The sequence below is a fragment of the Arabidopsis thaliana genome, chromosome 3, assembly GCF_000001735.4.
Source record: "Arabidopsis thaliana chromosome 3, partial sequence".
In the NCBI taxonomy this organism is placed as follows: domain Eukaryota; kingdom Viridiplantae; phylum Streptophyta; class Magnoliopsida; order Brassicales; family Brassicaceae; genus Arabidopsis; species Arabidopsis thaliana.
Genome location: NC_003074.8, coordinates 16,647,438 through 16,664,588, shown reverse-complemented (window position 1 = coordinate 16,664,588; position 17,151 = coordinate 16,647,438). Strand labels below are relative to the sequence as shown.

General features: G+C 38.4%; 5 protein-coding genes, 1 long non-coding RNA gene and 1 other non-coding gene across 11 annotated transcripts; 4 read left to right on the top strand and 3 right to left on the bottom strand.

Moving 5' to 3' along the window:
• Nucleotides 1-442: 442 nt before the first annotated feature.
• AT3G45430 (Concanavalin A-like lectin protein kinase family protein) lies at nt 443-4,014 on the top strand. Of its 3 annotated transcripts, NM_001339205.1 has the most exons (3): nt 443-581; nt 1,328-1,424; nt 1,775-3,998. In NM_001339205.1, the coding sequence occupies exon 3, from the start codon at nt 1,806-1,808 to the stop codon at nt 3,828-3,830; it is 2,025 nt and encodes a 674-aa protein (NP_001326586.1). In that variant the 5' UTR covers nt 443-581; nt 1,328-1,424; nt 1,775-1,805; the 3' UTR covers nt 3,831-3,998. The 3 variants fall into 3 exon arrangements, with proteins under 3 accessions (NP_001326586.1, NP_001326585.1, NP_190129.2); NM_001339206.1 differs by lacking the exon at nt 443-581 and having other exon boundaries at nt 1,295-1,424; NM_114412.3 differs by lacking the exons at nt 443-581; nt 1,328-1,424 and having other exon boundaries at nt 1,715-4,014.
• A 321-nt stretch (nt 4,015-4,335) lies between these two features.
• On the bottom strand, nt 4,336-4,599 carry AT3G07125. The gene has a single exon (NR_141301.1). It is a non-coding gene; the product is annotated as an other RNA (long non-coding RNA).
• Nucleotides 4,349-7,816, top strand: AT3G45420 (Concanavalin A-like lectin protein kinase family protein). The gene has a single exon (NM_114411.2). The coding sequence runs from the start codon at nt 5,323-5,325 to the stop codon at nt 7,324-7,326; it is 2,004 nt and encodes a 667-aa protein (NP_190128.1). The 5' UTR covers nt 4,349-5,322; the 3' UTR covers nt 7,327-7,816.
• A 197-nt stretch (nt 7,817-8,013) lies between these two features.
• On the top strand, nt 8,014-10,690 carry AT3G45410 (Concanavalin A-like lectin protein kinase family protein). Its single transcript, NM_114410.3, has one exon. The coding sequence runs from the start codon at nt 8,576-8,578 to the stop codon at nt 10,568-10,570; it is 1,995 nt and encodes a 664-aa protein (NP_190127.1). The 5' UTR covers nt 8,014-8,575; the 3' UTR covers nt 10,571-10,690.
• Nucleotides 10,691-10,860: 170 nt separating this feature from the next.
• AT3G45400 (exostosin family protein) lies at nt 10,861-13,016 on the bottom strand. The gene is made up of 2 exons (NM_114409.3): nt 11,757-13,016; nt 10,861-11,667 (listed from the first exon to the last, which is right to left on the bottom strand). The coding sequence occupies exons 1-2, from the start codon at nt 12,624-12,626 to the stop codon at nt 11,110-11,112; spliced, it is 1,428 nt and encodes a 475-aa protein (NP_190126.1). The 5' UTR covers nt 12,627-13,016; the 3' UTR covers nt 10,861-11,109.
• Nucleotides 13,017-14,424: 1,408 nt separating this feature from the next.
• On the bottom strand, nt 14,425-17,141 carry AT3G00770. Of its 3 annotated transcripts, none has more exons than NR_143862.1 (5): nt 17,034-17,141; nt 16,891-16,944; nt 16,126-16,409; nt 15,840-16,000; nt 14,425-15,562 (listed from the first exon to the last, which is right to left on the bottom strand). It is a non-coding gene; the product is annotated as an uncharacterized misc_RNA (transcript). The 3 variants fall into 3 exon arrangements; NR_143863.1 differs by having other exon boundaries at nt 16,126-16,264; NR_143861.1 differs by having other exon boundaries at nt 16,126-16,944.
• AT3G45390 (LOW protein: L-type lectin-domain receptor kinase-like protein) lies at nt 14,615-16,668 on the top strand (the record flags this gene model as incomplete). Its single annotated transcript, NM_001339204.1, has 2 exons — nt 14,615-16,059; nt 16,104-16,668. The coding sequence occupies 2 exons, from the start codon at nt 14,615-14,617 to the stop codon at nt 16,666-16,668; spliced, it is 2,010 nt and encodes a 669-aa protein (NP_001319689.1).
• Nucleotides 17,142-17,151: the final 10 nt, after the last annotated feature.

The window sequence follows — 17,151 nt, the reverse complement described above, 5'->3', positions numbered from 1 at the left end:
AAGGCTTTTGTTCATATGTTTATTAGTTGTTCTTCACTCTGTCTGCTAATTTGATCTCATTCTGTTACTTCTCTGTACGACAAAAAATAATTTGTATGATCAAGCCCCAGATTAGCAGAAACCAGTGTTTTGGTTCTTGGCTTGAATGATGCAATGACCTTCCATCTGCGGTGGGTCGGTTTCAGTGTGATGGTTTCATGCACTATCTGTATCTGTATTTTTGATATTTCTTGGCTTGAATGATGCAATGACCTTCCATCTGCGGAGACTCCTTTGAATCCTTTGTCAAGTGAGCATATATCCCATCTTGTTCGGACTTTTGTTCCATCTACAAGTCCTGGAGTTCAGGTTTTGTTGCTAACGTCGTTGCTATGAATTTCATGCTTGTTTGTGATGAAGTTTTCTTAACTGTTCACATTAAATCTTCATCTGTTTTCTTATATTCCACTGGTTTTCTTGAATAGTTGAAATGAGGCCAGTTTCGTCAGTGGAGCTGATTGGGATCACAAGAGAGCATCATCAAGTTTGTGATCCAACTGATAATAGAATTAGAGATGGTTGGTTGTTTCACCCCATGACAGGTAAAGTTTAGAGGTTTATTCTTGAAATTGTTAAAGGACTACACTTATGTTTTTATATCCGTAACATATTCAGCTATGGTCTGAGGTAATAGAGAGTTGATTTCCTCAAAGTTTATCATAACTTTCTGTTTCTAAAGGATTTAAGAATATATGTAGCTAGTCTCAAACATGTGATCATCAAGTTTTGTGTCTTCTATGTTCTTTTACTGTTTGGGGGTACCGTTTACTTGGGAATTATGGAAGAACTTGCTATTGCTTCTTCAGGAAATTTTTATCGATGTTTCAGATGCGATTCTGTGTGAATAAAAAGTAAATAGGACGATATAGACTTAAATATACTAGTGTGAGAAATGTGGTCTGTATTTTATTTGTAGTATTCTTATCACATTATGAAATTAAGACTGCAATTTCTCTATTTGACTTGCCTGAACTTGATTCTATCTAGCTACTTCAATATTCTATAAAAGGTGGGTGCTTTGGCTTTCCCTAGGCTTTTGATGCCTTTTACTTTTGAGTATTTTCTTTTCTGTTTGTTTAGCAGTTGCCTTTGTTATTAACTGATGCTGGGATAATTTATGTTAAAGTAATGTCTGGATTAAAATATCTACAACATGAAGTGATTCTTGATTAATATAATATTACAAACTTGTGATAGTCCTGTTTGTAAAGAAAATGAAAAGTAAATGACTATGATGCTGTTAGGCTGTGATTACCATTATCATAAGTTCATAATTTGTTTTCTGCAGCCAGCTAAGCTTGATCAGAGAGGAAAAAGATCTTGCACAAAGAACAATAAACTCTCTTATTCGTAGCAGCAATGGCTCAAGGAATGCTTCAGATCTGGTATGTTTAACAATAGATGTTTTCTTACTAATTATCTGTATAAGTAGGTGAAGTATGAGAAAAATCCGGTGAAAGATTTTGGGTACTGAATCCAAGACACATGTAATGATTAATTTAACAACGTTTACTGCTTGTTAGTACGCTTCTAGCACTTTCCTTAGTTTTTTTGAACGAAATTTGGATTAGTTTTGTTAAACTAGTATCTGAATTAAAAAATTTGAGAACCACGTGTAGTTCAGATGATTTATATAATATTATCAAGCTGTTGCAGTCAAGACAGATATGTATGCAGATGATGCTATTACATTGTGTGATTCTTATAATCATATTTATTTCTCTTTTCTCTGCAGCTAGACAGAGCTCTCTGTTTCATCAGCAGCAATGTCTAAAGGATTGTTTCTAATCTGGTTGATCTCCTCTTTTCATCTTATCTCTTTCTCAACTTCATCAAAAGATACCAGTTTTGTCTTCAACGGCTTTGGTCAATCAAATCTTGCTCTTGATGGGTCTGCTACATTGCTTCCCAATGGATTACTACAGCTTGCAAAAGACTCCCAGCATCAAATGGGTCATGCTTTCATCAAGAAGCCAATTGACTTCAGCTCCTCTAAACCACTCTCATTTTCAACACATTTCGTCTGTGCTCTGGTGCCTAAGCCGGGATTTGAAGGCGGTCACGGCATTACCTTTGTGATATCTCCTACTGTGGATTTCACACGGGCGCAACCAACTCGGTACATGGGGATATTCAACGCATCAACAAATGGATCTCCCTCTTCTCACCTGTTTGCTGTTGAGCTCGACACTGTTAGGAATCCAGATTTTCGTGAGACAAACAATAATCACATTGGGATTGATGTGAACAATCCCATTTCAGTCGAATCAGCACCGGCTTCTTACTTTTCCAAGACAGCACAGAAGAATGTGAGCATAAACCTCTCAAGTGGAAAACCTATACAGGTCTGGGTTGATTACCATGGAAATGTACTTAATGTTTCTGTGGCGCCTCTTGAAGCTGAGAAGCCAAGTTTGCCTCTTTTGTCACGATCCATGAATCTCTCAGAAATCTTCTCGAGGAGAAGATTGTTTGTTGGCTTCGCTGCAGCAACAGGGACATCAATCAGTTACCATTATCTTCTTGGGTGGAGTTTCAGCACAAACAGAGAATTATCTCAGTTACTTGACTTCTCAAAACTTCCTCAAGTTCCACGGCCTAGAGCTGAGCATAAGAAAGTACAATTTGCGCTGATTATCGCTCTGCCTGTTATACTTGCTATCGTAGTAATGGCTGTTCTTGCAGGAGTTTATTACCACAGGAAGAAGAAGTATGCAGAAGTAAGTGAACCATGGGAAAAGAAATATGGTACACACCGGTTCTCTTACAAATCCTTATACATAGCAACTAAAGGTTTCCACAAGGATAGATTTCTTGGAAGAGGAGGTTTTGGAGAAGTGTACAGAGGAGATCTCCCTTTGAACAAAACTGTAGCTGTGAAGAGAGTGTCCCATGATGGCGAACAAGGGATGAAGCAATTTGTGGCTGAAGTCGTGAGCATGAAAAGTCTGAAACACAGGAATCTCGTTCCACTTCTCGGGTATTGCAGGAGAAAAGGCGAGCTTTTACTGGTTTCCGAGTACATGCCTAATGGTAGTCTTGACCAACACTTGTTTGATGATCAAAGTCCGGTTCTTTCTTGGTCCCAAAGATTTGTGATTCTCAAGGGTATAGCCTCAGCTCTCTTCTATCTCCATACAGAAGCTGAACAAGTTGTTCTGCACCGAGATATCAAAGCTTCCAACGTTATGTTAGATGCTGAGTTGAACGGTAGGTTAGGAGATTTTGGTATGGCTAGGTTTCATGACCATGGAGGCAATGCAGCCACAACAGCAGCGGTTGGCACTGTAGGGTACATGGCACCTGAGCTAATAACAATGGGAGCTTCCACTATAACCGATGTATATGCTTTCGGTGTTTTCTTGCTTGAAGTAGCCTGTGGGAGGAAACCTGTGGAATTCGGGGTGCAAGTTGAGAAACGATTTCTGATCAAATGGGTTTGTGAATGCTGGAAGAAAGATTCTTTGCTTGATGCTAAAGATCCAAGATTGGGAGAAGAATTTGTACCCGAGGAAGTCGAGTTGGTTATGAAACTCGGGCTGCTATGTACAAACATTGTGCCAGAATCTAGACCAGCAATGGGACAAGTGGTTCTTTACTTAAGTGGGAACTTACCATTGCCGGATTTCTCACCATATACACTTGGAATCGGCTCGTTTACTCCTGTAGTTGTCGATGCAGCCTCACTTACCGTCTCATTTACTTCGAGGAACTGGTCAGCTCCTTCGGCCTCTTCTTCTTCAGCCAATAACTCAAAGGATCATGAACAACCATTGGAATTTAAGAGCTGAAGGATCTTATTGAAGTAGTTCATTCTCTAAAAAATGTATCATTTAACTTGTCAATGTTTCAGGTTTCTTTGTTATATTTCACTGTTTTACTTTTAGTGTTCGGGTAATTATTTATTACTATTGTTGCCAAAAGAATTCGGTTTAGTTTTCTTTTATTTTCAATTAATATAGAACTACAATTTAAAATTTGTGGTTTAAGCGGTAATAAAATGAATATAATAATATTTAGGATTCAATAAAATCGCATGAAATTGAATTGAAAATATTGTGCTAAATTTATTTGATTGATTTGATAGACAAAATAAAAGTTTTTGTGAATTGAAGTTTGAATGTAAAAACTTTTGTAGTACATTGTTAACTACCCCCTTAACCAAATAAAAACGGTTTCAAATCAATTTCTATTGACTTGGTTCAGATAGAATCGGTTTGATTCACCCGGTTAATACATTTGGGCTTCTTTGGACTAATACTGACCTCAACATGGGCCAAATAATTAAAACAACATCTAAACATATTCCAACGCGTGAACCACACACGTGCCTAAATTAGAAGCTCTCCGTCCCGGAATATCGTTTCCGATGACGGTGCCGTCTTTGTTCAACCGGCGACAGAGAAAAACGTCGCCAAAGATTTAGACCTCGAAGCTCTTATCCTGGAAGGTATGTACGTCTCACATTGTTGGATAATGATGGAATGTTCAAAGAGAAATTTTAGGGTTTAAGGACTTTGAATAGTCGGAGAAAAAAATTGATCGGGACTGGTTTGTTCTATGTTAGAGTTGCATTTGCCATTTCGCGTTTAAGTTTATTGGAATTCATAAGGCATGACTTGATCGGACCAGAGATTGTGATTTTTTTACTAGTACATCTGGATTCTACTTACTTTTCGTTTCTCTTTATTGGCAAAGGAATTTAATTTTGTTGAAAAAATCTCATCCAAAGTTTGTGGATTACTTCTCAAGGATTGCATCAATTTCACCAAGCAAAGTTTGTTTACTGTTTCTATAGACATTGGCTCTGTTGAAAAGTTAAGGGGACTACTTTAAGTACTCGTTAAACTTTTGCATATATAATATCTAAGTAAAGTCTGAATGCTAGAACCAGCCTGTAGTCCAAGGTATTCGAGAGTCTTTCGGGATTAATTTCTGTTTCAGTTGACCTTGGAATAACCATAGTAGTAGACTATCAAGTGTTTTTCCGGTAGTAATTAATTGACATGATGGATTAGATTATGCAAAAAATGATGGTATTTGTCATGATTTATTATCATAGTTTATGCCTGTTGGGAATATATTTTACCGTTATATGGCTACAATTCCAAAGGAGAACAGGTCGGAAAATGTTGAGTTTGACGTCTTCTCCTGAAGTTGAAAATTGTGTTTGACATCTTCTCCTGAAGTTGTGAATAGACCTTGTATTGCAGTAGCAGCTTCATAGATTGCTTGTTACCGGAGAAAAAGTTTCTGCACATAAAGTTCTCTCTTTTGGTAGATATGGATTGTAGACTGCATCTGGTTTTGTTCTTCTCCTGTGTTTGTCTGATTTGCTTGTCAGGTCAACAAGAAACTGGGTTTGTCTACAATGGCTTCCATCAAGAAGATCTTTTTATTGATGGGATCGCCATGATCCTTCCTGGTGGACTTTTGCAGTTGACAAATGCTTCACAGTTGAAAATTGGTCATGCTTTTTTCAAGCAGCCCTTTGGTTTTGATCCATCTTCATCACTCTCATTCTATACACATTTTGTATGCGCGCTGGTGCCTCCTAAGTTCGGAGCTGAGGTAGGCCACGGTATGGCCTTTGTTGTATCTCCTTCCATGAATTTCTCTCACGCGTTTCCAACTCAGTACTTGGGTGTCTTCAACAGCTCAACAAATGTGACTTCCTCTTCTCATCTGCTAGCTATTGAGCTTGATACTGTTGAGACAGTAGATTTTCATGATCTAGAAAAGGCTCATGTTGGGATTGATGTGAACAACCCGATATCTATTGAGTCTGCTCTCCCGTCTTACTTTTCTGACGCCTTGGGGAAGAATATAAGCATAAATCTCGTGAGTGGGGAGCCTGTTCAGGTGTGGATTGATTATGATGGATCGTTGCTAAATGTTACACTGGCCCCTATAGAGATTCAGAAACCAAACCGGCCTCTTATATCAAGAGACATCAATCTGTCAGAAATTTTTCAAGATAAGATGTATATTGGGTTCTCTGGATCAAATGGGAGATTGACCAGTAACCAGTATATACTCGGGTGGAGTTTTAGTAAAAGCAAAGAATTTATGCAGTCTCTGGACCTCTCTAAACTCCCCCAGGCTCCTATTCCTAGAAATGAACAGGCCCCCGTTCCTAGAGAGGAAAAAAAGAAATTACATCCGCTACTTATTGGTTTGGTCATCTTATTGGTGATCCCTGTGCTGATGGTTCTCGGAGGAGTTTATTGGTACAGAAGAAAGAAGTATGCAGAAGTAAAAGAATCATGGGAAAAGGAATACGGCCCACACCGATATTCCTACAAGTCTCTGTACAAAGCAACAAATGGGTTTGTCAAAGATGCTCTTGTTGGTAAAGGTGGGTTTGGAAAAGTCTACAAAGGAACTCTGCCCGGAGGCAGGCATATAGCTGTGAAAAGACTATCCCATGATGCAGAGCAAGGGATGAAACAGTTTGTGGCAGAAGTCGTAACCATGGGAAATATACAACATCGGAACTTGGTTCCTCTCCTCGGGTATTGCAGGAGAAAAGGTGAGTTACTACTGGTCTCTGAGTACATGTCCAACGGTAGTCTTGACCAGTACTTGTTTTATAACCAAAACCCATCTCCATCATGGTTGCAAAGAATTTCTATTCTTAAGGACATTGCCTCGGCTCTCAATTACCTGCATTCAGGAGCCAATCCAGCTGTTTTGCACCGGGATATAAAAGCTTCTAATGTCATGTTAGATTCTGAGTATAATGGAAGATTAGGAGATTTTGGTATGGCCAAGTTTCAGGACCCCCAAGGCAACCTATCTGCAACAGCTGCTGTGGGAACCATAGGTTACATGGCACCTGAGCTAATAAGAACTGGAACTTCTAAAGAAACTGATGTGTATGCCTTCGGTATCTTCCTTCTTGAAGTAACTTGTGGAAGGCGACCATTTGAACCCGAGTTACCAGTGCAAAAGAAATATCTGGTCAAGTGGGTTTGTGAATGCTGGAAACAGGCTTCTTTGCTCGAGACCAGAGATCCAAAATTGGGAAGGGAATTCTTATCCGAGGAAGTCGAAATGGTTTTGAAACTTGGGTTGCTCTGCACAAATGATGTTCCAGAATCAAGGCCTGACATGGGACAAGTGATGCAATACCTAAGCCAGAAACAACCCTTACCGGATTTCTCAGCAGATTCTCCAGGTATTGGGGGTTTTATGCCAGTTTCAGTGGAACCATCATCTACCATTGGTATCCCAGATTCATCAATGCATGTTACTCACTCGATCTTGGAAGGGTATGGAAGATGAGATCTAAGAAACTCAGTATTTCTGCATCTAAATCTCTATAGCTAGCTACCCAAATATTTTATTTTAAGGAATTAACTATATTGCTAGTTGTTGTTTTTTTTAAGTGATCTTGTCTTCTGTATAGTTTTTAAGTGAGAAGATATTAATTTCCTTGACTGTAAGGCCAAGAAAGTTTATAACATGTATAAAAATTTCTTGTGTTGGTATATGTGACATGACCATCGCCAGTTCGAATGCATTGATTTGTTACCATCTCTCTTCCTTAAACTTGAAACAACACTTTAACGGTCTTGTTCTTGTATTGGGATCTAGAAGTTTTATCCTGGTTGATTTTATAGATATTGAGCTAAATGGATGATGATCGAGTTTCAAAAGATGTTAATTTATTGGATTAGAACTTTAGGTATGACTGGTATGTTTTATGTGAGACTTGTATATGCTCTTTCATGTTTTTGTTTAATTGGAATTCTTAAGAGCTGAATTAGTTAAAGATTGTGACTTTTGTAATCATATTCTTGGTAGTATCTTAGTTATAGAGATTTTGCCTCTGGATTCAAATTTAGTTTACATGTCACTTTACCTTGGAACGTTACATTAACTTAGTTGGAATTTATCAAAGTTGGCCAAGAAAAGTGTGTTTGCTTAGGATTGTCCCTGTTGAATATATGTGTTATCTATCTAACCCTTGACTTTCTGAATGCTATAAACATCTTGTACTCCAAGGCCTTTGACATTCCTTTGGGAGTTACATGAAATATTTCTGCAAGAGGGAAGTATTTAGCTTGCTTTTGTTTTCTTCAGTTAGCTTTGGAAAAACCATAGTAGAGCACAAAATGTTTCTGTAGCAGTCATATTTACATGATGGTTTTAGATTATGCATAATGGTTATCATGGAGTGTTTAATTTGATGACCTTAGAATAACTAGTGTAAACCGTTAGATCTTTCTCCGGCTTTACTTAATTTACATGACGGATAAGATTATGCAAAAAATCTGGTATGATAAGGTCATATTTTGTTATTTAATCATGAAGTCAACTTGGTGATGCCAATTTGGGAATATAATTGCATTGGCTGACAACATTCTTTAGCAAATGCTAGGAAAAGTGGAGGATATGGAACGTTGAAAATTGAGTTTGACTTCTTGGCCTCTAAGTTATTACTAGACTTTGTTTTATTAGCTCTAGAGATTGCTTGTTACCAGAAAGAATAATTATTTTCTTAGAATTCAGTCTCTCTCCTTCCTTAGCAATGGCTTGTAGACTATATTTGGCTTTGATCTTCTCTTGCGTTTATCTGATTTGCCTGTCAAGTCAACAAGAAACCGGGTTTGTCTACAATGGCTTCGAGCAAGCAGATCTTTTTATTGATGGGATCGCCAAAATACTACCTGATGGGCTTTTGCAGTTGACAAATACTACAGAGTTGCAAATGGGTCATGCTTTCTTCAAGAAGCCGTTTGATTTTGATCCATCTTCATCACTATCGTTCTATACACATTTTGTGTGTGCGCTTGTGCCTCCTAAGTTGGGAGCTGATGGTGGCCATGGGATTGTCTTTGTTGTATCTCCTTCCATTGATCTCTCTCATGCATACGCAACTCAGTACTTGGGGGTCTTCAGCAACTTAACAAATGGGACTTCCTCTTCACATCTGCTAGCTATTGAGCTCGATACCGTTAAGACAGTAGAGTTTAATGAGCTGGAGAAGCCTCATGTTGGTATTGATTTGAACAGCCCAATATCTGTTGAATCTGCTCTGCCATCTTACTTTTCCAACGCTTTGGGGAAGAATATAAGCATAAATCTTCTTAGTGGGGAGCCTATACAGGTCTGGGTAGATTACGATGGCTCGTTTCTAAATGTTACACTGGCCCCTATAGAAATCAAGAAGCCAAATCAGCCTCTTATATCAAGAGCCATCAATCTTTCAGAAATCTTTCAAGAGAAGATGTATGTTGGGTTCTCTTCATCAACAGGGAATCTTCTCAGTAACCATTATATACTTGGATGGAGTTTTAGTAGAAGAAAAGAACAATTACAGAGCCTGAACCTCTCTACACTTCCTCGGGTTCCTCTTCCTAAAGAGGAAAAAAAGAAATTATCTCCATTACTTATTGGTTTGGTCATCTTATTAGTGATTCCTGTGGTGATGGTTCTTGGAGGAGTTTATTGGTACAGGAGAAAGAAATATGCAGAAGTAAAAGAATGGTGGGAAAAGGAATACGGCCCACACCGATTCTCCTATAAGTCTCTGTACAAAGCAACAAATGGGTTTCGTAAAGATTGTCGTGTTGGGAAAGGTGGGTTTGGAGAAGTCTACAAAGGAACTTTGCCCGGAGGCAGGCATATAGCTGTGAAAAGACTATCCCACGATGCAGAGCAAGGGATGAAACAGTTTGTGGCAGAAGTTGTAACCATGGGAAATTTACAACATCGGAACTTGGTTCCTCTTCTCGGGTATTGCAGGAGAAAATGTGAGTTACTTTTGGTGTCTGAGTACATGCCCAACGGTAGCCTTGACCAGTACTTGTTTCATGAGGGAAACCCATCTCCTTCATGGTATCAAAGAATTTCTATTCTTAAGGACATTGCCTCAGCTCTCAGTTACTTGCATACAGGAACCAAGCAAGTTGTTTTGCACCGGGATATAAAAGCTTCTAACGTCATGTTGGATTCCGAGTTCAACGGGAGGTTAGGTGATTTTGGAATGGCCAAGTTTCACGACCGTGGAACCAACTTATCTGCAACAGCCGCTGTGGGAACCATAGGTTACATGGCACCTGAACTAATAACAATGGGCACGTCTATGAAAACCGATGTGTATGCTTTTGGTGCTTTTCTTCTTGAAGTAATTTGTGGCAGGCGACCAGTGGAACCTGAGCTACCAGTCGGAAAGCAATATTTGGTCAAGTGGGTCTATGAATGCTGGAAAGAGGCTTGCTTATTCAAGACCAGAGATCCAAGATTGGGAGTAGAATTCTTACCCGAGGAAGTCGAGATGGTTCTGAAACTTGGGTTACTCTGCACAAATGCTATGCCAGAATCAAGGCCTGCGATGGAACAAGTGGTGCAATACCTTAACCAAGACTTACCCTTACCGATTTTCTCGCCGTCTACTCCAGGTATCGGGGCTTTTATGCCAGTTTCTATGGAAGCATTATCTGCCATTGGGGTCTCCAGTGTAAGGAACTCATCAGTTTCTATGTTTGTTACTCACACAATCTTGGACGGGCATGGAAGATAAGATCTAAGAAATTCTATACTCTATACTCTTTTACTCTCTGCATCTAAATCTGTTTAGCTACGTAAATGTTTTAACTTAATGTATTGACTATGTTGTTGGTTGATGTTGTACTCAAACTTCTTTAGGTATCAATTGACAAATAAAACAGTTCTTCTAGTCATTGTAAACTGACAAGTTTTTAGTTTTTTGGCTTTTGAATCAAAACGGCCTTCAAGTACAAAACAGTTTGGCAAATGGCAACACCTGGGGAAACACAAGTCTCTCTATACAAAGTCAACTTAACAACTTAAAAAAAAAAAGAGAGATCAAAATGAACAATTTTAACAAATCAACTTACAACATTATTAGTTTTTTTCTATGGTGAAAAGAAGAAATCAAATTAGAGTGAAGACTTGTCTCTCTATCTATAACCTATGATTAGGGGAAAAAGTTGACAAATCATCTTGATCCAACATAAACTTATCTCTACACAAAAACAAAAACAAAAAAACAATTTGATGTCCTCTGGGAAAATGAAGACAAAAAAATCTCATCTTTATTCACCAGAAACTCCGAGGTATCAATGAAGACCATCTTGATTCTTTCCCGGTCTCAGAAACAGATCCAGAATACCTTCTAGACTTATGAATCCTCATTTTAACACCCGGAACTTTACGGGCAATCGCTTGCCATATCATCTGCACCGCATCATCTACCTTTGATGGAAAATGGAACTCATAATATTTCTCCACTTCCTTTAATCGATTCCACATTCGTGTCCATTCCTCTTTGGTTATTCCTCGTATTAAGTTAACCAAGAAGTTCTCTTTCAATGCATCAGAGGTGCGAACAAACACCGAGAACTCAGAGTAATCAATAACATCCTCAAAAGGAAGCTCAATGTCGTCGCTGATAATGACAGGAACACAGTGACTGGCTATGGCGTCAAAGAGACGGTTTGACGAAGGAGTGTCTCCGGCAATATTGAGACAGAACTTGGAATTGTGCATTCCTTGGCTTGCTTTGTTTATACCTCCGTTTCTCACACTCCCAAACGAGAAATGCACATCTTTCTCATCTTGCAAGAGGTAGAATAACTCCTGACGCACAAACCCGCCCTGAGATATTTGACACATTGGAGGAAACCATATTTAGAGAACAAACAAGGAAACACAAGGAACTAAAGCAAGGTAACAGAAGAACTCACATCTTTCCTGTAGATAGCACCCTGAAAGTAAAGCAGAATCGGTCTACTATCGAAACCCGATGTATCGTTTTCATAAGCTTTAATAACATGCTTATACGGCGCAATGACATCTTTCTCAACATTAGCCACAGTAGGAGGATACCTTCCAAAGTCCGAAAGTATAAACATTGCAGGAAACAACTTATTTCTAGCATCTAACATACTATTCGGATGATGAGCAAGAACAACATGATCTCTACCACCACTCCTCTTCCACTCCTCTTGAGCAGTCAAAAACGTAACCAACTTCCCTTGCAAATCCTTATTCCTACTAGTTTTCTGATGAGGATTCACTTTCGAAAACCGATTATAACTCAACGAAGAAAAAAACGGCACAAAGATAACATCAGCTTCACTAGAATTATAAACACGCTTCGCCGCAACACTTCTCGGTGCATTCTCATACTCCGATGCAAGCAAATCCAACGTAAGCCAATACTCGATACTATGCTGCAAATTCAAACCTCCAGGATAAGGTGGTATATACTTCTGAATATCAGGCCATACACTACTATCACTACCTTCCTTCTTCTTCCAATCTAACAATCCAAAATGAAACTCTGGATCCATATTATACATATAAACCTTCAAAGGACCCGCGATTACCGACGATTTCTCGTCCTTAACACATCTACAATTCGCTTTCTCCGGCCTTACATCGACGAATGATTTAGATGGAAATGTAGAGCTAAGGAAGCGATTATGAGCAGTGGAACGTAACACAAAGTAACAGGAAAGAGCAAAGAGGATCGTCGTGACGACGAATAAGCTCAGTAACAGATTTCTAGCTACATAGCCAATCGCAGAACTATTCTTCTCTACCATTGCCATAATCAATCAATCACAAAAGAGAATCAAATCAAATATACACAGAAATTAGGGCTTCTACATCAGAGAATCAGCTCGATACACACCGGAAAATTGTATACCGAATCATCAATTCTAGGTTAAGTGTTGTTGCGAGACTCGACTTGTGCTCGATTCGAGAATGGAGAAAAAGGAAATACTCACGTTTCGAATTGAGATGCGAAAGAGAGATTGGTGCTGAGAGGAATGTAGTAGAAGAAGAAGAAGCTTCTTTGTGAAGAAATTGATCTCTCATGGAAAGAGACAATGCGGCGGAGAACAAGGATGAACAAACGGTGTTGAAGCTTCAGAGATCGGAAAGTTTTCTATAATTAACTCTTTCATTTTTAATTCGTATTTATGGATTTGTTATACTTGTTTAGTTGTTTTTATGTATATGGTCTTTTGTTATCAAATTTATATTCCAATTACTTTTCGATTTTTTTGTTTCTTTTTTTTTTACACTACTTTTTGTAGACACAAAGTCCCAAAAAAAAGGTAAGAATAGTTTACTTTAAGAAACAAAATAATTTAACTAGTAGTTACTATAAAAAGAAAACAAATAATTAATCTCTTTTTTTTTTTGTGTTTTTTAACATTAATAACAAAAAAGATTGTGTAAGAAATTTATTTGGAGGCCACTAATGAAATGTTTCTCTATTGTAATGGTGAGACATGTATCATTGGGACTTTGAAAATTACTCCTTCAATTTCAATCAACATTTTTTTCTTTCTTTTTGTGTCTTATTTTCCTTTTGTTCTTCCCATTTTAGTTGATCAATCATACATAGAGCCACAGTTTTTTTTTTTTTCCAAGAGTGACTGATATATATATATTAACAAGCCCATCATCCATCCATGGAGAACCATTTTGGAGAGGCATGTACAAGTACAAGAAATGATACACGTAGATAACTTTACAAACCAAAGAAGACTAAGTAAAGAGAGAAAACATTAACTTTACAAGCAAGGAAATAAAGCGAAAGGTACAAAATGTTCATCTACTAAAGGAGAAGTTCGAACATGGGAGCAATTGTGAAAAGCTGAACGGAAAAACGAAAAACCTAAGTTTCGAATCTGATCTTATGCATATGTCATGACAGCTTCTCGCTCACCATCTTATCAGTAGACCATAGACTATTAGTAGAACTTTTGAGGACTTCATGGAAATCTCCAAATTTTGACCCAGCAAACTGCAACACTTAGAACTAAAAAGTGATAAAACCTTGCTCCAAAAAGGTTATTTCTCATCACACACCATCTTGAACTAAAAGAACTTTATTTCCTAAGTAAACAAAGCATACCTTACCCCAAAAATTTTAAATCACAGAGTATAAGGGCACTTTATACTCAAGAGGATCAAAGGACTTAGAAGATCTATGGAGGCTAATCAGGCACTGGAAAAACTCTGACTCCATGATCTTTTCTACACTGCCTCATGTTTCTGTCAGGGTTGAGATTAATCTGCTTGCCTTTTTTGCGTATCAATCATCCATTTATTTTTCGTTAAGAACAAAAGTACAAATCATTTCGTGAGTTCGATCATTTAATGTGAACCGGTTCGTGCATAGAGCAAGAAATGGGTTTGACAAAGTAGGGTCTTTAACGGGATGCTTCTTAAGCACGTTATCCTCTCTTCTCTTCCACATGACCTCGGAACTCAACACACCTTCGTCTCCAAAGTTGTATAGCTGTTTTAGAGCTAAACGATATTGAAAAAGATGCAGAGTCTATCTTTTCAAGGTTGTCTTAAACCAATAATGGTAATTGGTAAACGCTTTGAGGGTATTTCGCTTTAATTTAGTTCCGACTTGACATTGTTAAAACGTACAAAACTATTATTTTGAGAGTAATGATCAGGTTATACATCTTAAGAAGTTCTAAGTCAACTCTTTCTTGCCTGGAGAGAATATTTCTATTGGACTTGGAACGTAGAAAATAAACGAGGCTTGTCTCTGGTTTTTTCAATACCAATGGCTCAAAGATTTTATCTTCTTCTTCTCCTCTTGATCTTCTTAGTTAATCTGATTTGCTTTTCAAGTCAACAAGACTTAAGTTTCGTCTTCAATGGCTTTAACCAAGACCAAGCTGGTGATGAACTTCTCCTTGATGGCTTTGCAAGAATCCAATCTCCAGAAAGAGTTTTGCAGCTAACCGATGGCACGACTCAGCAAAAGGGTCATGCCTTCTTCAACCGACCATTCGATTTCGGTTCAGCTTCATCTCAGTCTCTCTCCTTCTTTACTCAATTCGTTTGCGCTCTTGTCCCTAAGCCAGGATTTTATGGTGGTCACGGGATTGCTTTTGTGCTATCATCTGCACATAATCTCAAAAAAGCATATGCAAGTAGTTACTTAGGACTTTTCAACAGATCAACTAACGGATCTCCTTCTTCTCACGTTTTAGCTGTCGAGCTTGATACGGTCCAAAGCGCAGAGACTGATGACATGGATAACAACCATGTCGGTATAGACGAAAACAGAATCCAATCTGTCGTTTCTGCTTCAGCTTCCTATTATTCCGACAGAGAAGGGAAAAACATAAGCTTAATACTCTTGAGTGGAGATCCTATTCAGGTATGGGTCGATTATGAAGATACTCTACTTAATGTTACTTTAGCACCTCTAAGAAATCAGAAACCAAGTAAGCCTCTTTTGTCAAGAACCATCAACCTCACCGCAATCTTCCCGGATCGAAAAGCTTTTGTCGGGTTTTCGGCTGCAACTGGATCATCGATTAGTAACCAATACATCTTAGGGTGGAGTTTCAGCAGAAGCAGACGATTATTAAAGAGCCTTGACATCTCTGAACTTTCCACAGTTCCTCTTTTCACGGAACAGAAGAGAAAAAGATCTCCTCTGCTTATTGTTCTTTTGGTTATACTCACCCTCGTAGTGATCGGGGGTCTTGGAGGATATTATCTGTACAGAAGAAAGAAGTATGCAGAAGTTAGAGAGCCATGGGAAAAAGAATATGGTCCGCTTCGTTATTCCTATGAATCTTTGTACAAAGCAACAAAAGGGTTTAACAAAGACGGACGTCTTGGAAAAGGCGGTTTTGGAGAAGTGTATAAAGGAAGTCTGCCTCTAGTAGGAGATATAGCTGTGAAGAGACTATCACACAATGCAGAGCAAGGCATGAAACAGTTTGTGGCTGAAGTTGTGACAATGGGGAGCTTACAGCACAAGAATTTAGTACCTCTTCTCGGGTATTGCAGGAGAAAAGGCGAGTTATTGCTGGTCTCTAAGTACATGGAAGGAGGTAGCGTCGATCAATACTTGTTTAATGGCGATAAACCACCTCTCTCTTGGTCTCAAAGACTCGCAATACTGAGAGATATTGCATCTGCACTCTGTTACCTGCATACAGGAGCCAGTCAAGTTGTTTTACACAGAGATATCAAAGCTTCTAATGTCATGTTAAACGAAAATTTTCAAGCTTTTTTAGGAGATTTTGTGCTAGGTTTGATGATCATGGAGCTAACCTCTCTGCAACAGCAGCTGTAGGAACCATAGGTTACATGGCTCTGGAGTTAATATCAACAGGAACTTCCACAAAAACCGATGTGTATGCATTTGGTGCATTCATGCTTGAAGTAACATGTGGTAGGAGACCATTTGATCCTGAGATGCCAGTAGAGAAACGACATCTGGTCAAATGGGTTTGTGAATGCTGGAGGAAACATTCTCTAGTTGACGCTATAGATACACGGTTGAGAGATAAATTTACACTCGGGGAAGTCGAAATGGTTCTGAAGCTCGGTTTGCTCTGTACAAGCATTATACCAGAATCAAGACCTAACATGGAAAAAGTGATGCAATACATAAACAGAGACCAAGCATTGCCTGATTTCTCTCCAGATACTCCCGGAATCGGAGTTTCCACTCCGATGGTAATGGGAATACCTGGTTTGGCAATCACTTCCACTTCAGTAACCTCATCAGCATCAGTACCATTAGTCTCTCCTCCCTCTACCAACAACTCAATGTTCATCTCTCACACCATCTTAAATGGTGATGGAAGATGAAATTTAACAACTTTCTTCACATTTATTTGTTGTACATGATTCAGATCTTAGTACCAAACCACCTTATCTGTCTTATTGTCTCTAATGTTTAAATTTTGTATCAGTTATGTTTTTATTTCAGTTACTTATATTTCTGTAACACTCAAATGTTTTGTGAAACTTAGTACATTTCATGATGGTTTGTTATTAGTCAATCAATTTGCGATCTGATTGGGTATTTACCTTGAACTCAAATTTTGCTTTCTGATCTTTGAGGCTCATTGTCGAAAACCTTATCTGAAAATTCAATACGAAGAATCCTTTGTTAAATTCAAGCTATTTAATCAAACGTCGCAATTTTCTCAAATTAAATATGAATTACGAACCTTATCAACTTGTGATTGGAGAAGAAAATTGCCACGGGAGATACAGTTGCTTGTTCTATACTAGCTCCGATAGAGAGAATGCCACTATCTGCGAAAAAGTAACCAGACTCTTCTAATT

Excerpts from the sequence above, each read along its gene's own strand:
- AT3G45430 (NM_114412.3), top strand. The coding sequence starts at position 1,806 with ATGTCTAAAGGATTGTTTCTAATCTGGTTGATCTCCTCTTTTCATCTT.
- AT3G45420 (NM_114411.2), top strand. The coding sequence starts at position 5,323 with ATGGATTGTAGACTGCATCTGGTTTTGTTCTTCTCCTGTGTTTGTCTG.
- AT3G45410 (NM_114410.3), top strand. The coding sequence starts at position 8,576 with ATGGCTTGTAGACTATATTTGGCTTTGATCTTCTCTTGCGTTTATCTG.
- AT3G45400 (NM_114409.3), bottom strand. The coding sequence starts at position 12,626 with ATGGCAATGGTAGAGAAGAATAGTTCTGCGATTGGCTATGTAGCTAGA. Across the intron at positions 11,668-11,756 it reads GTGCTATCTACAGGAAAGAT|GGCGGGTTTGTGCGTCAGGA; the intron begins GTGAGTTCTTCT and ends CAAATATCTCAG.